The sequence below is a fragment of the Phragmites australis genome, chromosome 4 (genome assembly GCF_958298935.1).
Source record: "Phragmites australis chromosome 4, lpPhrAust1.1, whole genome shotgun sequence".
Taxonomy (NCBI): domain Eukaryota; kingdom Viridiplantae; phylum Streptophyta; class Magnoliopsida; order Poales; family Poaceae; genus Phragmites; species Phragmites australis.
Genome location: NC_084924.1, coordinates 16,543,379 through 16,564,525, shown reverse-complemented (window position 1 = coordinate 16,564,525; position 21,147 = coordinate 16,543,379). Strand labels below are relative to the sequence as shown.

Below are 21,147 nucleotides of genomic sequence, written 5' to 3'. Positions count from 1 at the left end.
CGCTCCAACTAATCAAGCGTATAAACATACGTACACAAACTACACTATAGATATCATCATGTGTGTATCTATCCTCCGGTGATTGTGGTTGGCGGTCCCCGCCCACATGACCTGCCTCCGGCTCCGACGGCCCCGTCGACCGAGGAATCCGTGTCGCCGGCTGACCCGGCAGGGCCCTCGTGGCTGCGCCCCGGGCCGGCCACCCTCGCAGCCTAGCCCACGCCCCGGGCCCGGACTTGGCTGCAGCTGCATGCATGCGTCCGTGTCGCCTCTCCACTTCTCCCCTGGCTGGCTGCCCCTAGCTGCCTGGCCACCTCCTATAAAACATGCACGCTGAGGCCACCTTGAGCCAAACACACCAGCTCATCTCATCTCCTTCTCAGAGATCACACGCATCCATCAACGAGAGACGCGTTAGAGGTGCGAGCTGCAACCGGAGCAGGACTCATCTCCACCGGCCGGGGGTGCAGGTGCTTGATCTTCATAAGTTGGGAGATGGAGGCCGCCGTGGGATACGCGAACGCCGAGGCTGACAACCTCATGGCGACGGAGCTGAGGCTAGGCCTGCCGGGCACAGCGGACGACGACCAGCAGCAGATCAAGGCGTTGACGCCCAGGGGCAAGAAGCGCTCTGCCGACGCCGTGGAGGACGCCGCCGCCGAGGAGGACAACAAAGGCGACGTCGAGGCAGCACCGCCGGTGCCCAAGTGAGTAGCACTCCTCCTCTTCAAGCTCTCAGATCGCATTAAGGAACACTGTCGTAGCCAGGGTTCTTACATGGCAAACTCTTGCAGGGCTCAGGTGGTAGGTTGGCCGCCGGTGAGGTCGTACCGGAAGAGCTGCTTCCAAGCAAGCAGCAAGGCAGCCAAAGAGGAGGCGCCCTGCAACAAAACAGCACCCGCAGCACCAAACACTACAAGCGGCTCCTTCGTGAAAGTGAGCATGGACGGCGCCCCGTTCCTGAGGAAGGTAGACCTGAGGATGTGCAAGGGCTACAGGGAGCTCAGGGAGGCCCTAGAGACCATGTTCGTCTGCTCCAACAACGGCGGCGCAAACCTGTCGGAGTTCGCCGTCACCTACGAGGACAAGGACGGAGACTTGATGCTCGTCGGAGACGTGCCCTTCGAGTAAGTGTCCGAGTTCATCATCTTTTGAGGTGCCAGATCTTTTTCATTGTATCAGCAAGTGTACTTACGGTGTAATTTGTATTTCTTTGCAGAATGTTCACTAGCACTTGCAAGAAGCTGAGGATCATGAAGAGATCTGAAGCCACAGGCCTGGGATCACCGAGGCAAATGAAGATTTGAGGGCCGGACAACATGTCATGAGCTTTTTTTTCCTTTTATTATTTTTGTTCTTCTGGTTCCCCAAGCCAAAGGATGAGCTTGGTGCATCAAAGTGCACACATGGATGTGTGTGGCTTTCTTTGTTTAAGACAAGTAGGGCTTTTAGCAGCGCAAAGGAGATGTGAAGATTTCAGTTAACTCTCCATGTCTTTGTACAAACAAAACACAGTTATATCAAATCGTTGGTTACATGAAATCATGTTCCCAGGCAACCAGGGTGAACAGCTAGTTCTCGATCTTTCCCATAATTTCCCCCCTTGGTTATTATTTGATGCTTCTGTATTCAGATATCAAGTCACCAAAATGCAACAGTGCACCTTCCCTTTTGTGTCCTCACAAAACTTCAAATTAATAAAGCAAGACAAGTTCAACTTGATGTGCCTGAATCTTTGGCCCATGCATGTTCCAGAAGAAATTGACTCCAAAAAAGAATGCCTCCAGAAAATAGGTTTACCATGTGCAATATGAGAAAAGAAAATTATCTCCAAGATCACTCAAGTAACAGAGTACAGGCAAGGCGCCGACGACCCGCCTGCATTTTGTTGTCAACATATGCACTGGTCGAACCACGGGCGGACAGAACGCATGTGGGTGCACATGAGACTTGCATCGAAGCATCAATTTGGCACCAGAAACTAAGTAATCAGTCAGTTGATTGGTTATCAAGTCCTGAACAAAAAAAAAAACAAGTCAATATCCTACCTGAAAGACAAAAGAAATTGAGGAGTCTTGCAATATCTTCTACTTTCTAGGATGGTGCAGTTGTATGTATGGTTGCTGGATGGCGTACATGACGCCTGAAGATACGGCAGGTCCACATGCTTGAGGTAAAGAGAATGCTAAGCAGCAAAGATTCTTCAGTGCCATTTCAGGCCAGGTCCAACAAGAGAGGTATCAAGATATGAGATATCAACGTATATCGTGGTGGCTTAGCGTGTGCCATAACAATGCGATACACAAGATGCAGAGATCAGCACACTTTGCATCTGGCTATCTGGTTCCACGAATGATGTCTTCTTTGCATCACAGACAATCAGATGGGGCGGTAGGACATGAGACCCCGGAGTATAAGTTTTTCACGAGTCAGTCGTCACAGCTCGCAACAGATGTGACAGTATTGTTGCATCATCTGAGTTTGAAGACCATGTTGCATACAAGATGACATTAAGGCCTCGTTTGGTAGAGCTCTAGGTGTCGCTTCCAGCGCTGCCAAACGGGCTGACCGTAGAGTGATTCCACACGGAAATCACTTCCCGTTTTGCATAACAAAGTGAGAGCTGAAAAAACTAGCTTCCACCTGATTCCCGACTGATTCTTCTCGATTTCAACACAATATTATCTCAAGAATCACTTCCACCATTAGCATACCAAACGATTTTACAAACAGAATAACTTCCACCACAGAATCACTCCCACTCCACTTTCACCATAGAATCACTCTCACCACAGAATCAGAGCTCTACTAAACAGGCTCTAACTCATGCAACATATCAACAGGTTTACAGTATGTCAGACAACAGGGCTATCTCCAATTCATTCTGTTTGCGTTTTGTCATTACAATACTAGGGTACATAATACTTTCGGCCTCCTCCCTGATAAACTTCCAGAGCCTAGATATATATGTACAATTGACAAGGACAAATGCAACATAAAACTAGCCCATAATGCAAGGACGAATTAGCCCGATAGCACGTTTTTGACATAACAGATAGTCCAGCTGGACAACTGGGGATTGAGAAGTTTCCTCCTTCATAGAGAGGATCGATTGCCATCCAATGTCATGAACTCGTCTGCATACATATAAGACACTGGTTTTCTCTCGTAGTCTTGCAGAGAACCCATTCTAGAGTCCAAAACTGCCAACTGAGAGATAACCCAGTTGGGGTTGTTCCTCCCATCAACCCACAATGCTTCACCAGTGTGCTTATGCTTAAAGTCTGGATACCTCGGGTTCTTCTGTTGATATGCATAAGCAGGGGTATTAAGGTCATAACTCAAATATATTTAACATTATCAAACAAATGTCCAGCACTTATATCTTCTGAAGAAAAGGTAGGATTGCCAAATTGTTGAAGCAGATAAATAAATAAATGAATAGGAAATGTAACCAACTTCCATGATAAATCTTGTGGGGTCAGGAAAAGAAAGAGCAGAATTTCACAACCTAACACAATGTGGGTGAACCTAACAAGATGATCCTTTTGCAAGGTATCATGAGACAAGGGAAAAGAAAACAGTTTCTATTGCAGATGTTCAAGTTAAAATAAACATGGACCAAACTAGTAGTTGCCCCATGCGTCGCAATATTTCAAAACGTGGAGGGGAAAGCTTATCATACATGGATACATATCTAGTGTAAACAAATAGGAGAGGAGAGAGCAATCATGCAATCGACTTTGATTTGAGCAACAGGTCAAAGAAAAATGTAAAAAAAAAACATTTATTTAGTCTATCTCCATATAATCTATATTAGGATAAACACAAAAGAAAAAAGAGAAAGAAGAAATTCCTGGAAAACTAACACTATGAAGAAGAACAAAGTGCAAATAAAAGATGAGACAGCACACTTCTCTTTTTTGGTTTCTCAACAGTACCTGTTTGTCTGTTTGACCATGAAAATTTAAAGGGAACAGCATTTTATAGAATATTCTTTTTTTTTACCTTTCACGTTGAATTGATGCCCTGAGCCCCTGACACAAAAGTGGTTGCATGATTGCATCTAGCTATTAGTTTTAAACTGGATATGTCACACTATACATAATAAGTAGATACTCATTTCTGCACAACAAATTCAAATTCAATTTATAAAGAAAAGCACCAAATGGGTGTACATAACAAAAATGTTCTTGTGTAACCGATAACAAATCTTGATGACAGTCACTTTTTTTTTTTTTTTTGCATTGGTTACTGAACTCAAGTGGTTGTCTCAATTCTGCATGAACATATAACACTGGACTTAAACTACTAAAACTCAATTGCACGAGTGCACGGCTCAAGAAGAAGTATGGCCACTGCAGTGTTTCCCTAGTTGTACGTGTAGGCACTCAGCAGCTACCACCCGCCTGGATTCTTCCATAGTCGGCAGTCTACATGGGGAGGAACGCTGCTCCAGGTACCAGCATATCGCCCCTGCTCCCCCTCCCTCAGTTCCTCACCTCCATCTCCATCCATGTATTGGCTTGGGCGCTCAGCTTTTAATTCCAGGTACCACATACTGGCCCTGCTGGCTAGTTTCCAGCTTTTAATTCCAGGTCCTAAGGCGGGCTAAGTGCTAAGCGGCCACCCCCCCACCCGCCTTCTGCGGGGAACACTGCGCCACTGTACTTATGTTATGTTTATTGAGTTGCGACTTCTAGACTTTATTTTTGTTCTTCTGGTACAGAAAATTCAGTGCAGTCTCTTCTGATTAAAACAGGTCAACACAAAGCAATAGGTATATCTTGTTCAGAAGACATCTCCGCCATACAACATGCAGAACCCTGCTAGTACTCTATCACACTCTTCTCAACTTTTGAAGTAAGAAAAGAAAAGCTTCAGCACTAACTGTCTATAAAAATTGGACGACAGAAAGCTTAAAAAAATGGCTCTTATTTTTTTTTTCTTTCCTAACAAAATTTGGCCGTTTATCACTTCTGTTTTTAACATTCAACCACACTCCAATGACCATTTATCCCTCTCTCTTGGTCTTTGAACTTCTTTTGAGTGGTTTTAGACTTTTAGGAGTTCTCCAAGTATTGCACTCAAATTATATTTTCCATTTGACAAATTGACATACACTCCGAATGAAAGGGTAAGTGGTTTACATAAAAGACAAACTGTTGCCACAGAAAATAGTAACGATAATAAATTAGAATGACCCACAGAAAATATATAAGACATCTAACCTTATTTTTCCTGTTATCCCACCAGTCAAGAGGATTAGCAAAGAAAGCTTGCCACAGCTCTCCATTTGATCGAGAGGGAGAACTGGTATTATCCCTATTGTTATCCTCAGCTGAACTAGAGGTAGAATCAAAATAATCTCCACGTCTTCCACCTTTGATTCAACAAGACAGAGTCCATATTTACTTTTTCATATATTTTTATCACATCAATAAACAGCTTTCTAGAACCAAATTATGTGCATCGTTGTCCTTGTGTCTCCAACAACCACACATATATGATACAATGAAAGAAGTTTTATTAAATGCGGAGTACGACATTTAATAAGATGAAGAAAGTCAGATGCAACAATCAATTGTTTCAGCAAGAGTACTCAAATGCAGTACCTTGCTATTTTTCTAAAATGGAATTTCAATGCAAAAGATAATTATATTTTTTGCATGTTGTATAACAATAAACCAGGATAAATTTGTCAATACATAGATCTAATGGTCTTATCTACAACTTCTAGAAGTGACTTTTCATGTTGCAGAAGATGCCCAGGAAAATATCTTTAAGTTTTAAAAAATTTGTAGACGAAAGATATGAAAAATATGTTGTATAATAGGTATCTTTAAAGCATGCTTTTCAAGGCAACGCCTAGGCGGTGTCCAGGCGAGTTGCGGTTCTCGGCGTCAGCGTCACCTAGCCAAAATAGGGGAGGACAGAGAGAAGGAGGGAGCATGGAGAAGAGAGGAAGAGCAGGAGGGGAACCAGGGAACCAACAGGCGGCGCAGTTCTCCCTCCGCCTTCCCTATCCTCGCTGACTCCAGGGTGATGGCCGGCGCAGCTCTGTCCCCGTTCAACTATGACGCAACATCTGGAAGGTGGTGGTAGCAGTGCTCCATCTAGATAGGAGTAGGGGAAGGGACAATTCAGGGCCGGTGGAGACGCTTGGGGGCGGCGGGGCTGATGGTGTTGGGGATTCAGGAGGCGGCGTGAAGTGGAGGGTAACGGGAGACAGCACGTGAGGGGGCAGGGGAGGGATGCTTTATGGGCTATTGGCTTTGATTGGGCTTTAGTAGGCTAGTGGGCTGATTGCTTGTTGGGGTTGTGGCCCATTGATGCTCCTATTTTCCCTTTCTTTTCTCTAACATGGCGTCCGCCTCGCCCGCCTTACCGCCTCGCCTTAAATGCCTAAGCGATAAGAAGGGGGTGGGTCGCCACGTCTTGCCTTAACGCCTTAAGAGCACTGCTTAAAAGGAAGGGCTTCTCACAAGGGACTTTTATTTTTACATCTATGTAAAGGAGAAGGCATAATGGAAATGTATCGCAGGAAAATTGTAGCTATGATATTAGAAATAACTTTGGTGCATTTCGAAAATACAACTTAAAATACTATAGATCAAAAGCCAAGTTCCACAGTGATTGCATGATGAGGATTGACAGATTGAACATAAAGTAAAAAAGTGTTACTAATGTTTATTAAAAGTAGCATATGTGACCAGACAAATAGAGAATGATCTCACAGGAATATGAGCACACAAGATCCGAAAGCAGTAATTTTACAATTTAAAAAGAAGGTGACACGGCCTAACTGAGATCCATACCTGGGGCATCCTGGCTTGGCTCTGGTTCATATAAACGAACTGGCTGGATGGACTCAATGAAATTCAACTGTTGAACAACAACCTGTGAAATAGTGTACACATCAATTCATCACAATCACATAAAAGAGGTATGATGAAAAAAAGCATATAAAGCAATCATGGTAACAAGAACGAACATAGCAGCAAAGATTATACCTTGTAATAAACCTGCCGCTTCTCAGGCCCCTCATCAACAGTGTCTGACACAAGCCGTCCAGAAACAAATATCCGATCGCCCTTCTTCACATGCTCAGAGGCCACAACAGCCATGTCATCCCAGAATGCTAGAGTTACCCTACAGTACAATAACAGAATCACCCCATTAAACACTTAAACAACAATTACTATTAAGAATGTATTTTTCAATTATCTCAACCATTATTCTTCATTTTTGACTCTGAGAGAACGTAAAAATTAGTATAACATAGTTGCATAGCAAGAAATGTTTATATCGACAAAGCATGCTGTCATGTTCGGGCTGGCTCTTAAATTTTGGTTTTTTTGTTATCAAACTAATATACTCAAAATTCAAATGAGGCATGGTTATTTCTTCATGGTGAGCTCAGCAACTCAGTTTAATGCTTATTTCGCTAACCATGCATAGAATAAGTGATCACAAATCAAAACTCATTTGTTGGTCACCATAGTACATCAGAATTAGGTTACTGAATTTTTTTAAAGTTGCAAGAAATTCTTATAGCTAGCTAACACAACCTAATAGAAATAATTACTAATTATCACATCTTATGGTTAAATCTTCGGTGCTTCAAAATAAAGTATTTAACCAAGGACGATTTCATTAGCACTTTCTAACTTCACCATGTAAGCAGAAAAGCCTTTGCCGGCCTCCTAAAAACCAATGATTACCATGTGGTCTCGGTGGCCGACTTCCAGACGGCGAGGCGGCCCCTCGCGACGGCGGCGCCGCTTGGTAGCTGCCGCAGCTCGACGTCGGTGCCCACCGTCCCGATGAGCCGCACCGAGTTGCACAGCTCCCTGCTCCACGGGACCTCCGCCGGCCGCGGCGTCGTCGTCTTCGCCCCCGGTCGCGGCGGGGCGGCCTCGTCGTACTGCGCAGAGCACCGGAGGCGGCGCCATCTTGGCAGCGGCGGCGGGAGACGGAGGAGGGAAGAGGGGAGGCACCGGCGGCGGCGGCGGCCGGGGATCGGGTAGAGGCTGGGGTTTAGGGTTTTGGGCGCGGAGGCGACGGCGAGGAGAGCCATGGCGATATTTCCGTCTCTCGCCTTGTCGTTGTGAGTTCATTTCGGTGGCGTGGGCGCCTCTTCGCTCACTGCGGGTGGCCCCGGGACGTGGGGCTGCGGTGGCTGACACTGGGACCCGCACCTGGATGTGGTGGCTGCCATATGGGCCCTAAATAGTTTCTCACTCCCAATGCCCACCGGGGTCTCGTACTCTTGTTGCCTACAGTAAGCTAGTGTCAGACTTTCAGCTCAGTCAAGCAGTGGCTGCTTGATTGGAACCACTCAAGTGTACAATAACAAGAGAAATGCTACAGGTGCCAATTGCCAATCTGAATTATGCTCAGCATTTAGCCTCATAATTTGAACATGACTTTTTTCACAGACAAGGTAGGTGCTCTTCCCGGGTACAAACAATATCGCTACATGCCGTGCAACTGCAAGGTGGTCCCAGAGAGAGAGAGAGAGAGAGAGAGAGAGAGAGGAATGTGCTAACTCCAAAAAACACAGACTACCAGTTTTACATACACAGCCCTAATTCACAGCTCTAAACTGATCCTCATGTGCTCTCCTTGCTACTTGATGCCTCTAGCCCCTTTGTCTCGTCCCTGTCGCTTACTGCCGTGGGCATAGCCGGTGGAGGCTGGTCGCCACCCTCCCCAGGCTCTTTTTTCAGTTCAGTTTCAAACTCCTTAGCTGCCTGAGAATGAATTTGCACAGATCAGGAAACAGGTTAAAAAACTGTAAAATAATGAATGATCTGCTTATAAATACTGGGTAAAGTGATATAGCTGATCCGATAACAATGAATAAACAAGTGACGAGGTCAAAACATCTACTTTTGCATTTCTTTTAAAAAAATCATCTACTTGCCAATAGGCAATAAGCATGTTCTAACTGTTATGGCTCGAATGCTCATTGATTCACCTATCGGAGTTAGGAAGCTAGAATCAAGAATTGGTTGTTGCACCTCTGTTTGACTGTTATCTTTGCTACAACTGTAACATTTATGAGAGATTGTACAACTGCAAATGCACAAAAACAGGTAATACCCTTTTGATTCCATCCCAAATAACTAAGTCAGAAGAAAAAGCCTAAACATAACAAAGTAATCTTCTAAAGCTATCACTGTTCGTTGTTTACAAAACAAGAGGTACAGGATTTCACATCCCTCAATCTTACATCACCTGAACCCAACGACACTCTCACACTGCCACAACAAAGTTAAGTAGCTGATGGCACAAAAACTACCCTAACACTCTTAAGATTTGACTCAAACATCAAAATCCGAAAACAGTGTAGCCATATATCATTCTGCTTACTGGTAAGAAAAAAAAATGGAACTCTTATAAGTGCATGACAACACAAACTGAGCTAACTGGTAAGGAATGCCCTAAACATCATCTATGTTTACAGGCGACAGGGCTAAATTCAACATTCTCTAACCACAAGAGCCGCCTCAAAATTGTACTTACGATTGTAGTGCTAGCATAACAATGCCTTGAAAATTGGTGAAGGCACAAGTTGCACTAGAGAAAGGCCTAAAATTTAGCTCATCAAGCAAAAGGGGGCGCTAATTTTTGCAGTTGCTAACCACCAGTCTGCAACTAGCAGTACCACACACTCATCATTACGAATTGTGAGCTTTTCGTTTTCACAACGCTGCCGGAAATTTATAGTCCAAAACCCTTTACCTGCTGGAAACCATCTACTTTAGCCAAGAGGCAAAAAGCATGTTGTAATGACTGCTAACATTCAAATGTTCATTGATTTGCCTATCTGAGTTAAGATTGCAGAACGTATAATACAGACAAGAGCTCTTATCTTTGCTACAACTGTATATACCAAATTTCGTCAGCAACAAAAATACCACACACATCATAATTTCGTGTAGCATTTATGAGAGAATGAACAACTGCAAATGCACAAGAACAGGTAATTCCCGAATCAACTAAATCAGGAGAAAAAAAAACTAAACATGACGAAGTTATCCTCTAATTCCCATCGTTCGTTCACAAAACAAGAGCTGCAGACTTTCCCATCCCTCAGTCTTACATCCCCTCAACCCAACGCCACCCTTCACACCGTTATAACAAACAACATAACTCTTAAAGTCAAAAATGAGAAAAGGGCACATAAACAAAAGTCAACATGAGCAAACAATGCAGCCATATATATTTCTAGGGAGCGTTTAGTTATCTAATGACAGATTTAGACACCTACAATCTGTCGAATTTTAGACCCTTCGATCTAAATTAGACGCTCTAGATAAGTCTCAGATTCATATATATATACTCCCTCACTTCCGCCCCCGCCGCGCACGCCGTCACCCCGCCACCTTGCTGAAGCCGTCCCCAGCGCCGGCGCGACCCACTCACATGTGCCGCCCCTCCCTCCACCGCTCCTCCGCCAGATCTGAACATTGCACCTCCCACGCGTTGCACCCGCCGCTCCCTTCTTTGGTGTCAGCGTGGCTCGCCCTCCTCCGTCGCCCCAATCCCTCCTCCGCCAATCTCTCTTCCCAGCGCCCCTCCTCCCCACGCTCCCCCGCCGCCACTGCCTCCCCGACCGGCTCCGGCGGCGCCACCACCACCGAATCCGCCGCCCTCGACCGCTGCCACCACTAACCACTCCAACCTCGACACCTCCACCACCATCGCCGGCCCAACCGGTGGTCCATTACCACCGCCTCACCGTCCCGCCCGCCATCCACCACCACCGTCGGGCCGGTGGCCTCCCCCAAAGCTCCCTCTACAGCCAGAGACCCTAAATCCTGAAACCCTAGCCCTAATCCAACCCTCGTTAGAGAAGACAATGGCCTCGCCGGAGAAGATGGGTGAGCTCGCTGGAGAAGAATGATGCACGAATCTCCAAGCGGATCCTAAGGTATCTGTCGACAGATATCTAGCAATTTTTCATATTTCTATTAGTATAATTCCACTAAGTGCATGGCAGCACAAACTAAGCTAACTGCTAAGGAATGCACTAAACATCACTATGTGTACAACCCACAAGGTACTAAATTAAACATTCACTAACAGCAAGGGCCGTCCCAAAATCCCCAAAAATAAAAATTGCACGCACAACTGTTAGTGCTAGCAAAAAACTGCCGTGTAAATTAGTAAAGATGCAGGTTGCACTAGATTTAGCACCTCAAGCAAACTTCCGCAGTTGCTAACCATTTCTACAAGTACCACACAGTCATCCTTACGAGTTGGGAGCTTTAGTTTCCCAACGCCCGCGAAATTCCGACTCCATCCCTTACCTGCTGGAAGCTCCTGACGGTCTTGCCGATGTTGCGGCCGATCTCGGGGAGCTGCTTGGGCCCGAACACTAGGGCGGCGACGCCGGCGATGACCACGAGCTCCGGCACCCCGAGCCCGAACAGGCACTTGCACCCGAGGGCGCCGCCTCCAGCGCCCGCCCGCCTCGGCCGCGCGGCCACCGCCACGGCCGTTACTGCGAGCCCGCTGCCCCCGGCGACGAACGAGGACGCCCCCGAGGACATCGCGGCCGCCGCGACGTGGGCACGGCTTGGCGCCCTCCCAGCGGTGGTGGCCCTCGGCGGCGCCGCGAGAGAGGAGGAGGAGTAGGCCGCCGCGACCGCGACTGGAGCCACCACGGCTATCCCCATGGCTGCTGCTGCTGCTCGGAGTCAGGCGGATCTTTCTCTCAGATGGGATAGCGTTCTATGGCGACGGAGTTAGGACAAGGTCCCCTCTTTGTCGTGCAACACGATTTCTCGCCGCCGTGGGCCCCCACTACTAATCCGGGAGCCTGTACGATCTCAATGGGCCGTGGGTCGCCGTGGCCCATACTTATTTGCAAGGTCTCAATGGGCCGGCCCATACAGGGGTCTCAATTGGATATTGGGCCTTTTTGTAGGAGCTTTTTTTATTTTTATATTTCGAAAATAAAAATTGCAACAATAAGCATTTGTTTGAAAAAAATTGAAGAGTTAGGCTACTGTCACCCATGCCTATCGCCCTTCCAACAGACAATAGATTTAAAGAAATAAACATGTTGCTCTTCCAACAGCGACAAGTTTATAAATAAAAACGGATGCGTTCCATTGCTCTCAAAATTCAATATACTATCGAAATAGTCATGGAAAATTTTGATAAAATTTAATAGTGTAGAGGATACTATAATCAATCTCTCTAAAAAATTTAACTCAAACAATTACTATACAACAAGAAACAAAAAAGACAAATATTATTGTATGCAGTGTCATGTTTTTGTTTGAAACTTTTAGGAGAGCTAGATCATTGTATCCTCTATACTACCAATTTTTTTTAGAATTTTTCATTACTATTTTGATAGTGTTGTGAATTTTTGAGCAGTTACCCATTGAAAGGGTGACCTATTTATTTTTGTAAAACTATCGTCTGTTGGAAGGGCGACAATAATCTAGTTCTGCTATTTTTTCAAATGAATGCTTATTTTTACAATTTTTATTTCGAAATATAAAAAAACCTTTTTTTAGGGTCCCAATGAATTGCGTTGAGTTGGGCCATCATGGGCCAATTCAAATAAGGTTTCTCGACTAATCGGATATTAGGCCTTTTTGTCTTTGCATTGGTGTTTCATACTTTCCATGCATTTTCGTCGATTCTTTGTTTATGCTACAAAACTTATCATCACTGTTCTTATTATCCTTTATCCAGCTTAAGGGCTCTACTGCACTAATCATTTCTAAGCTCCAATTAGTACTCCGTCCAATGGATATATAAAACCACTAGCGGCCATGGCGGAAGAGCCGGTGAGAGAAGAACAATAACCGATTTGCTAGCTTTTGCCTATATCTTGATGTCTGTCGATTCATGACTGGCCAATTGATGAACAGATGAGGAGACCAAACACAAATGTTGATTTCCCTTGGTTTTCTTGTTCCATCGAAGCTTCTTTCTCCTCGTGCATAACCCGGCGTGTTAGCCTTCTAGTCAAAACTTTCAAATGCATGCATGCTTCACTTTCACCACTTTACTGGTTGGTGAGGACGTACTCTACTCGGGAATCTTGTAGCTTCTGGTTGGCTTACAAAGCCATACGTGCTACTTGCATTGTCATTTTGTCACCGCTGGTTTTGTTTGCTCCTTTTCCTGGTCATCGATCGACGTCCATGTCAAGACCACTCCTTCTTCCCGAGCTCGTTGGATCTTGCCCATTCTCGCTTTCGTCCGCATCTCACACACGTACATCTACTACTTTACTAGCTAGCAAGATGGAAAGCATCTAGCTGCAATTTGCCGATATTTAAATCAGTAGCAAAGTTGAAGCAGTTGAATTCAGGGGAAGCATCTAGCTAGCTGCATTTCGCGTTTGATTAAGATGACTTTGTTTCCTTACCGAGAGCTATCTTTCATCATGTATCTGGTGGTGCTAAAAGTCACTGAGGATGATGCGTGAGCACTATCATGCTTCTTTTCCATTTGATAGTGCTCACCCCTTGGCCCTTGTTAGATTCAATTGCCTCTAACCGAGATTACGACTTCCACTACTTCCTCAACATGTTAGTTGGCGTATCTGCCAACCGTTTTGCGCTAAGGTTCTTCATTAGCCATAACTAGGATGGCATATTCTTCAGTAAAGCAAGATTCAACAGCAACAGCACCTTAATTGGATGGACTACTGAAATGATTTGCCACCCGCTGAACTGAAAGAATTGACTTCAAATGACCTGATAGCTCATCATGGGAGGAGGCACTGTCAAGGGAGACTGTTGTTGCCTCTTTGCCTAGCTAGGTGGGTACACTTGCAAATTGCAATTGGACGGTTTTGTCGGAATTTATAGGGTTGTCCCTTAAAATTCGAGTTTGAATTGGAGTCAAATTTGAATCAAAAGAAATTCCAGAAAAATAGAGAAAAAGGAAAAGAAAAAATGGGCTATAGCGGTGATTGTGCTCTCACACATTTTGCTCGTTTTCTGGTGTTGGACGACATCCTCCTTGGCTCGGGTATGGTTTCTTCAGTGTGCCTTGTAGTTGGCATAGCGGCATTGTATCCCTAAAAAACAACACCCTCGTCGACCTCGGCATAGGAGTGTCTCTGTTTTCTAGGACAACACCTTTGTCTTCGGTTTCTTCATCGTCTACTGCTACCTTTAAGTCTATAGGGTGCAATTTACCTATAATAGTGCCAGTGTATGCTTGTGTGTTGTTATTAGGGAGAATTGTATGCCTATGGTGGGTTGTAGTGCTCGATGATGAAACAAACTAAGATAACAATGTGATAGTCTAGATTAGTTCTAGGATGGTAGCTGTAGCGAAAATGGCTCTATTAAATTATGATTGTGATTTTGGTGATTAATGATAACATAGTGATTGGGACTAACATGTTTATCAAGAATATTTGTTAGTAGATCTCATGAATGCAATACATGAAGAAGCCACCATAACCGGGACAAAGTTCGATTGAATTGGAAGAAGTCTCAAAAAAATTGTTCTCACCGGAAGTCCGGTGTAGAAAGAATTATACTCACCAGAGCAATTTAATATTCTGTGCAGAAGTAAATTGACCTCATCAGATGGTCCGACGATGGGAGTAAAAGCACACCGGAGTATTTAACAGAATGGTTGATTTTCAAATGAAACTGAAGTTAAGTACACTGGATGGTCCGGTGTTGAGGAGTTCAACACACAGGAGCATTTAACAGAATGTGTGAAAAATCTCGAAAAGATGGTGTTGTACACACTGGAAGGTCTGACGATGAAGATTGTGAACGCTGAAGCTTTTTGTACAGAGAAGAAGTGGCGCGGTTAGGCTCAAGTCAACACACCGGATAGTCTGGTGATGGAAGTGAAGGATATACCGGACAATCCGGTATTCAGAATGTATTCGTGTTGTGTTCCAACAGCTAGTTGTTGATGCTGTACTCAACGCATGGTCCGGTGCTTGTACTACTGTTGTCACCAGATCATCCGGTGTTCATAGTAAAGTTGAGCCGTTAGACCAACGGCTAGTCCACGGTGTTGAGGCTATAAATACCCTCCACTCAGTCATTTGAAGTTGCTGGAGTCCAGAGGAAGCTCATACGCACTTGAGAAGACATCTAAGCCATTCAAGTGCTTAAAGTATTCATCCAAGGTGATTAAGCACATGATTAGAGAGTGATTAGTGTTTATAGGCCTAGAGACAAGTGTTGCTAGGTGCTGCAACCTAGAGAGTGGATCAAGGAGTGATCCAACTGTGTACTGAGAGGTACACCGACACCTTAGAGTTTTGGTGACTCGACAGTAACTTGTTGACCCTCCAACTTGGTGTGGAGCAGCGGCAAGAAGATTGTGCAGGGATGCGAAGGCCCTTGTCTTTGTGACTAAAGCTCCGAAGTGAAGACGATGTACAAGTGACCGGAAGAAAGGTTAGTGATGAGACCTCGCTTTGGTGACTTGGTGGCTCATCGTGCTTAAGATCTTGTCTTGGTGACTTAGTAACTCAAGAGCCGTGACCGAAAGAGACTTGGCGACCAGGAGCATATCCTTTGTGGAGCTCCAATATGAACTAGGGGTGGCTTATGTGCCACCGATATCACGGGATAAAATACTCTTATGCCGAGTTTATCTCCCTACTTTATTTATATTTTCACATTTACATACTTGCAATTTAACATGCTAGAGTAGGTTGTAATCCTCTTGAGCGGTAGAGTAGACATACTAGATAAATCTAGAGCACATTTATATAAAAATTAAGGTAGATTTATCTTGTGAAGTTTCTGGAGCTATTAGTTTCTAAGTGTCCTAATTCACCCTCACCCCCTCTTAGGACGTCACCAAGCCCTACAATTGGTATCAGAGTCTCGTGCTCTTGATAGGTTTAATTATCTAGAGTTGTGATATCCGGGATTGGGATGAATATTGGTAGTGCTCCATACTTTGACAGTACTAATTTTTTCTGTTGAAAAATTCTAATGACGTTATTTGCAAGCCAAAGGTCTAGATGTTTGGAGAGTCACTGAGGAGGGGATGAGACATCATCTCACAAACAAGGAGAAGCAATCCGATGCTATGGCGAAGAGTATCCTTTTATCATCTCTTAGCATCAATGCATTCAATAGAGTATATTCTTTCACCAATGCACATGATATTTGAACTAATCTCATTGAAATACATGAAGGCAGAAATGATGTGCACAATGAGAAATATCATGTGCTTGTTACTAAACTCAATAGCATCAAACAATTTACCCATGAAAGTACTAATGATATGTACTCTCGATTAAATATTCTTATCAATGAGATTAATGGGCTAGATTTGACGCAAATTGAAAACGTTCAAGTGGTGAGAAGAATACTCCAAGCTCTTCTTCCCAGTACAAGCTAATCGTCTCTATCATCTACAACAACCACGATAGGAGCAAGATGGCTCCAAGCCAAGTACTAGGAAATATTGCCACCCATGAGATGACCATGAACATGGGGGTTGAAGCTTCTACCTCATCCGACGCCAAGAACCTTGCCCTCACAAGCAAACAAACACTATGTTCACACATGAAGGCGAAGATTAGGAGGCAAGAGGAATAGTCAAACTCAAGTGAAGATGATGATGATGAAGAAAAAGAGAGCGATGAAGAAGTTAAGCAAAACACCTCAAGTGATAAAGAGATTGATCCTAAGATGGTCAAGCTCATGTCACAAGTGGAGAAGAACATCAAGAGGATCAATGTCAAGATTAATCATCCAATCTCATTAAAAGACTTGATCAAAATAATTGATCATATCAAGAAAGAGAAAAAGACCAAAAACAAGAGGGAGACAAGAGAAAGAAGTAAAGCATTTGCAAGTATGGAAAGATAGGTGAGTGAAGATGAAGATTCAAGCTTAAAAGATGAGAGTCTCACCATCCACTCCTCCAAGAGAAGCTCTTCTTCAAGGTCATCTCATCACATAAATCGTCATCACGCAAGTCATCACACAAGTGTTTTATGGCCAAAGATATGAAAAGAGATGTAAGTGATGATGAATCTAATGAGGATTCACCCTCTCAAGAAGAACTTCTTAAATTGATCAATGAGCAACAAAGGGCCTTAAAGAAACAATCTAAAGAACTAAACAAATTCAATGCCATTAATGATATTCATGCTATCTTTGTATCTAATTATGAAGAATTATTGAGCAAATTCGAATTGCTAAACAAGGAGCATGAAGAGCTTAATGCAGAATTTGAGGGCATTGAATCTCAACCTATGGTACCTTTGAAGCAATCTACCTCACTCTTTAATTTCAAACCTAAAATAAATGCTTCCACTTCTTGTGAGGATTTAATTGATCGGGCAATTTGCTAGGTGCCATCGCAAACATAGCAAAAGTTGGAAAATACCATCGTTGTGAGGATGACATGTGAGCCATCACTGCGATGGTATTTTCCAATATGGGCACTTTTGTGATGGTATCCACCTAATTTTGCCTTAATTGATTTGTCTAACTCACCCATTTGCAATAAGACATGTATTGAGAATGTTATTGTAGAATCATCAAATGAACTCACTGCACAAGAGAATGATGAGCTCAAGCAAGAAGTGGGGAAACTTAAGAAGGACTTGACAAGATTAAAGGGTAATAACCATGTCCAACCTCCTCAAAATAACCATGCTACCATAGTGAAGAAGCTTGTGGAGGGATCCACCGTGATATGCTTCAAGTGCCATCAAGAAGGTTCCAAGTCCTTTCAATGCTAGCAAGTCAAGAAAAGATAAAGGAGAAGAAGAAGATCATGAACCTCTCTAAAAAGATCTCCAACATCTACTCCAAGCCCAACTACAAGACCAAGAGCAATAACTACAAGCTCAAGACTAAGAGCAATGGCAAAGTGGTTGCACATATGGTTGGCATAAAAAATCAGGGGTGGAATCAACCCATTTGGATGTCTAAAGAAGTCATCACCAACATGAAGGGACCCCAATCGCTTTGGGTTCCAAAGAAAACTTGAAGTCCACAAGTCAGCTAGGGGATTTGGATACTTGGCTCACAAGATGAAGTGAAAATTCAAGCAAAAAAATCATGTGTACAAGATTGAGCGTATTGATGAAGATAATCATCATATACCTAAATTCCCATCAAAAGGTGAAAGGTACTAATTGCATAATCATTTCAATTTGTACATTTGCCTTGTCTAGGATTATATACTCTCAATTCAATTTATTGCAATGCCTAGTGTAGGTTTTTTATATGGTAGATTGCTTGTGTTTCTCTCTTTCTTATGATCAACCTACATGTTTTATTAGTTATAGGTTCCTTACATGGCACTAGTTCTACAATTGATATCCTTTATGTGACATGAACCAATCTATAGGTGTAGCAAAAATGTTCCAATTAGGCCATGATTATGATTTTTGTGATTAATAACAATATAGTAAATGAGACTAATATGTTTGCCAATTATATGCTTTATTAGGTCTCATGGATGCAATATATGAAGAAGTCATCTCAACCGGAATAAAGTTTAGTTGAATTAGAGAGGTCCCAGGAAGTTTTGTCTCACCGGATGATCCGGTGAAGAGGGTGTTACACTCACTGGAATTTCTGACAAAGGGGGAGAGAATGTTGAAGACCTCACCGAAAGGTCCGGTGATTAGCAAGTGTGCTCACCAGAGCAATTCTTCCAGAGAAGGGTGATGTACTAAAGAATGGAGAACAGTTGACCGGATAGTTTGGTGCTTGGTTTGTGCACATTGGAGGAAGTGCACCGAAGTATTTTCCAGTGCAGAGGAGAAGATGAAGATCTGACTGGATATTCCGGTGATTGGAATGTTCATATTGGATTGTAGCACCGGAGTATTTCTTGCAGAGGCGACTGCAAGTGTTGAAGAATGAAGAACAACCCACCCAGAAGGTTCGGTGCTCTAAAGATCATCTCACTGGAGCATTATTTACATAGAGGGTTGAAGCAGAGCGGTCTGGCTCAAGACAGCTCACAAGATAGTCCAGTGATGGAATTCAAGTTATACTGGAGTATCTGGTGTTCAGGATGATTTTGAGTGGGATCCAATAGCTAGTTTCTGATGGTGTACACACCAGATTGTCCGGTGATTATATTACTGTTGTCACCGGACTATCCAGTGTTAACAGTTTCTGTGAGCCGTTGGGTTAACGGCTAGTTTGAGGGTTTGCGGCTATAAATATCTATCCACTCAGTTATTTGAAGGTGTGGCTATCCAGAGAAACCCGTATACACTTGAGAAGACATCCAAGCCACCAAAGTGCTTAAAGTGATCATCCAAGGCGATTAAGCACAAGATTATAGAGTGTTTAGTGCTTATAGACCAAGAGTGAGTTGTAGCTAGGTGCTGCAGCTTGAAGAAGGGATCAAAGAGTGATCCTAACTTGTACCAAGTGGTACGCTGGTGCCTTGGAGTCTTGGTGACTCACTGGCAACTTGAGCCGGAGTTGCTCAAGCTTGTTGACCCTCCGACTTGGTGTGGAGCGGCGGCAAGACACTTGTACGGGGACTCGGAGACCCTTGCCTTGGTGGCTCAAGCTCCGAAGTGATCACGGAGACAAGCGATCGGGAAAGAGGCTAGTGGTGAGGCCTTGCCTTGCTAGCTTGGTGGCTCATTTGACTTGAGAGTGGCTCGGTGACTCAAGAGCCGTGATCGGGTGCCGACTGGAAGTATATTCTCGGTGGAGCTCTAACATAGACTAAGGGTGGCATTCATGCCATTGGTACCATGAGATAAAAATCTCTTGTACCGAGTTTACTTTCTCTACCGTTTTTACGCTTCCACATTTACATTCTTGCAATCTACCTTTGTGTGTTTACTTTTCTAGAGTAGTTTGCTAGGATTGGCTATAGGTTGCAAATTTTTTGAGCAGTAGAATAGATACACTAGATAAATCTAGAGCATATTTAGATAGAAATTGAGATAGGTTTATCTTGTGAAGTTTTTGGAGATATTAGTTTCTAAGTGTCCTAATTCACCCCTCTCTTAGGACGTCACCGATCCTCACAATTGGTATCAAAGCTGGGGCTCACTCCTTTCACAAGGGCACGCCATTCAAGTAGCATTTGAGACCCCATCTCATTTTGATCGGTTAGGCTTCACCGCCTAGTGAGTTGTGACATCCAAAGTTGGATGGATACCTATAGTACTTCACTTTTCAATGGCACAAATTTTCCTCTTTGGAAAATTCTAATATCTTGTTATTTGCAAGTCAATGGTCTAGATGTTTGGAGAGTCACCAAGGAAGGGATGATGCAACACATCACCAACAAGGAGAGGCAGTTAGATGCATTGACGAAAAGTATTATTTTACCATCTTTAAATGTTGATGCATTTAATCATGTTTATTCTCTCACCAATGCATATGATATTTGGACTAGTCTCATTGAAATTTATGAAGGCACAAAAGATGTGCGCAATGAGAAATATCATGTGCTAGTTACTAAGCTCAATTGTATGAAACAACTACCTTATAAAAATGCTAATGACATGTACTCATGTTTGAATATTCTTGTTAATGAGATCAATGGGTTAGGTTTGACGTAAATTGAAGATGACCAAGTGGTGAGAAGAATACTTTAAGCTCTTCTTACAAAGTACAAGTTGATAGTCTCTATCATCTACGACAACAACGACATCAAGAGGATGACTCCAAGTTAAGTACTCGGCAAGATCACCACCCATGAGATGACCATAAACATGGGGGTGGAAGCCTCTTCCTCATCCGACGCTAAGAATCTTTATCTCACAAGCAAGCATCATGTCCACACATGAAGGCGAAGATGAGAAGGCAAGAGCAAGAGTCAAGCTCAAGCAAAGATGATGAAGATGAAGAGAGCAATGAAGATAAGCAAAGCACATCGAGCGATGAAGAGATGGATCCTAAAGTTACCAAGCTCATCTCTTAAGTGGAGAAGAACATCAAGATCAATGCTAAGATTGATCGCCGAAACTCCTTAAAAGACTTGGTAAAAACAATTGATCGCATCAAGAAGGATAAGAAGACCAAGAGGAATAGGGAGACAAGAGGAAGAGCCAAAGCTTTTGCAAGCATGAAAAGATGGGTGAGTGAAGATGAAGATTCAAGCTCAGATGATGAGAGTTTCGCCACTCACTCCTTCAAGAGAAGTTCTTTCTCAAGGTCGTCATCACGCAAG

The 21,147-nt window shown here is 43.6% G+C and overlaps 3 protein-coding genes across 3 annotated transcripts; 1 reads left to right on the top strand and 2 right to left on the bottom strand.

Annotated features, from left to right (window-relative positions):
• Positions 1 to 357: 357 nt before the first annotated feature.
• LOC133915830 (auxin-responsive protein IAA12-like) lies at positions 358 to 1,542 on the top strand. Its single transcript, XM_062359168.1, has 3 exons — positions 358 to 707; positions 795 to 1,127; positions 1,220 to 1,542. The coding sequence occupies exons 1-3, from the start codon at positions 496 to 498 to the stop codon at positions 1,305 to 1,307; spliced, it is 633 nt and encodes a 210-aa protein (XP_062215152.1). The 5' UTR covers positions 358 to 495; the 3' UTR covers positions 1,308 to 1,542.
• Positions 1,543 to 2,853: 1,311 nt separating this feature from the next.
• On the bottom strand, positions 2,854 to 8,162 carry LOC133915829 (protein OSB2, chloroplastic-like). Its single transcript, XM_062359167.1, has 5 exons — positions 7,725 to 8,162; positions 7,014 to 7,152; positions 6,819 to 6,900; positions 5,232 to 5,383; positions 2,854 to 3,303 (listed from the first exon to the last, which is right to left on the bottom strand). Exons 1-5 carry the CDS (start codon positions 8,078 to 8,080, stop codon positions 3,097 to 3,099), a joined length of 936 nt encoding a protein of 311 aa, XP_062215151.1. The 5' UTR covers positions 8,081 to 8,162; the 3' UTR covers positions 2,854 to 3,096.
• Positions 8,163 to 8,380: 218 nt separating this feature from the next.
• LOC133915831 (sec-independent protein translocase protein TATA, chloroplastic-like) lies at positions 8,381 to 11,762 on the bottom strand. Its single transcript, XM_062359169.1, has 2 exons — positions 11,322 to 11,762; positions 8,381 to 8,756 (listed from the first exon to the last, which is right to left on the bottom strand). Exons 1-2 carry the CDS (start codon positions 11,688 to 11,690, stop codon positions 8,616 to 8,618), a joined length of 510 nt encoding a protein of 169 aa, XP_062215153.1. The 5' UTR covers positions 11,691 to 11,762; the 3' UTR covers positions 8,381 to 8,615.
• Positions 11,763 to 21,147: the final 9,385 nt, after the last annotated feature.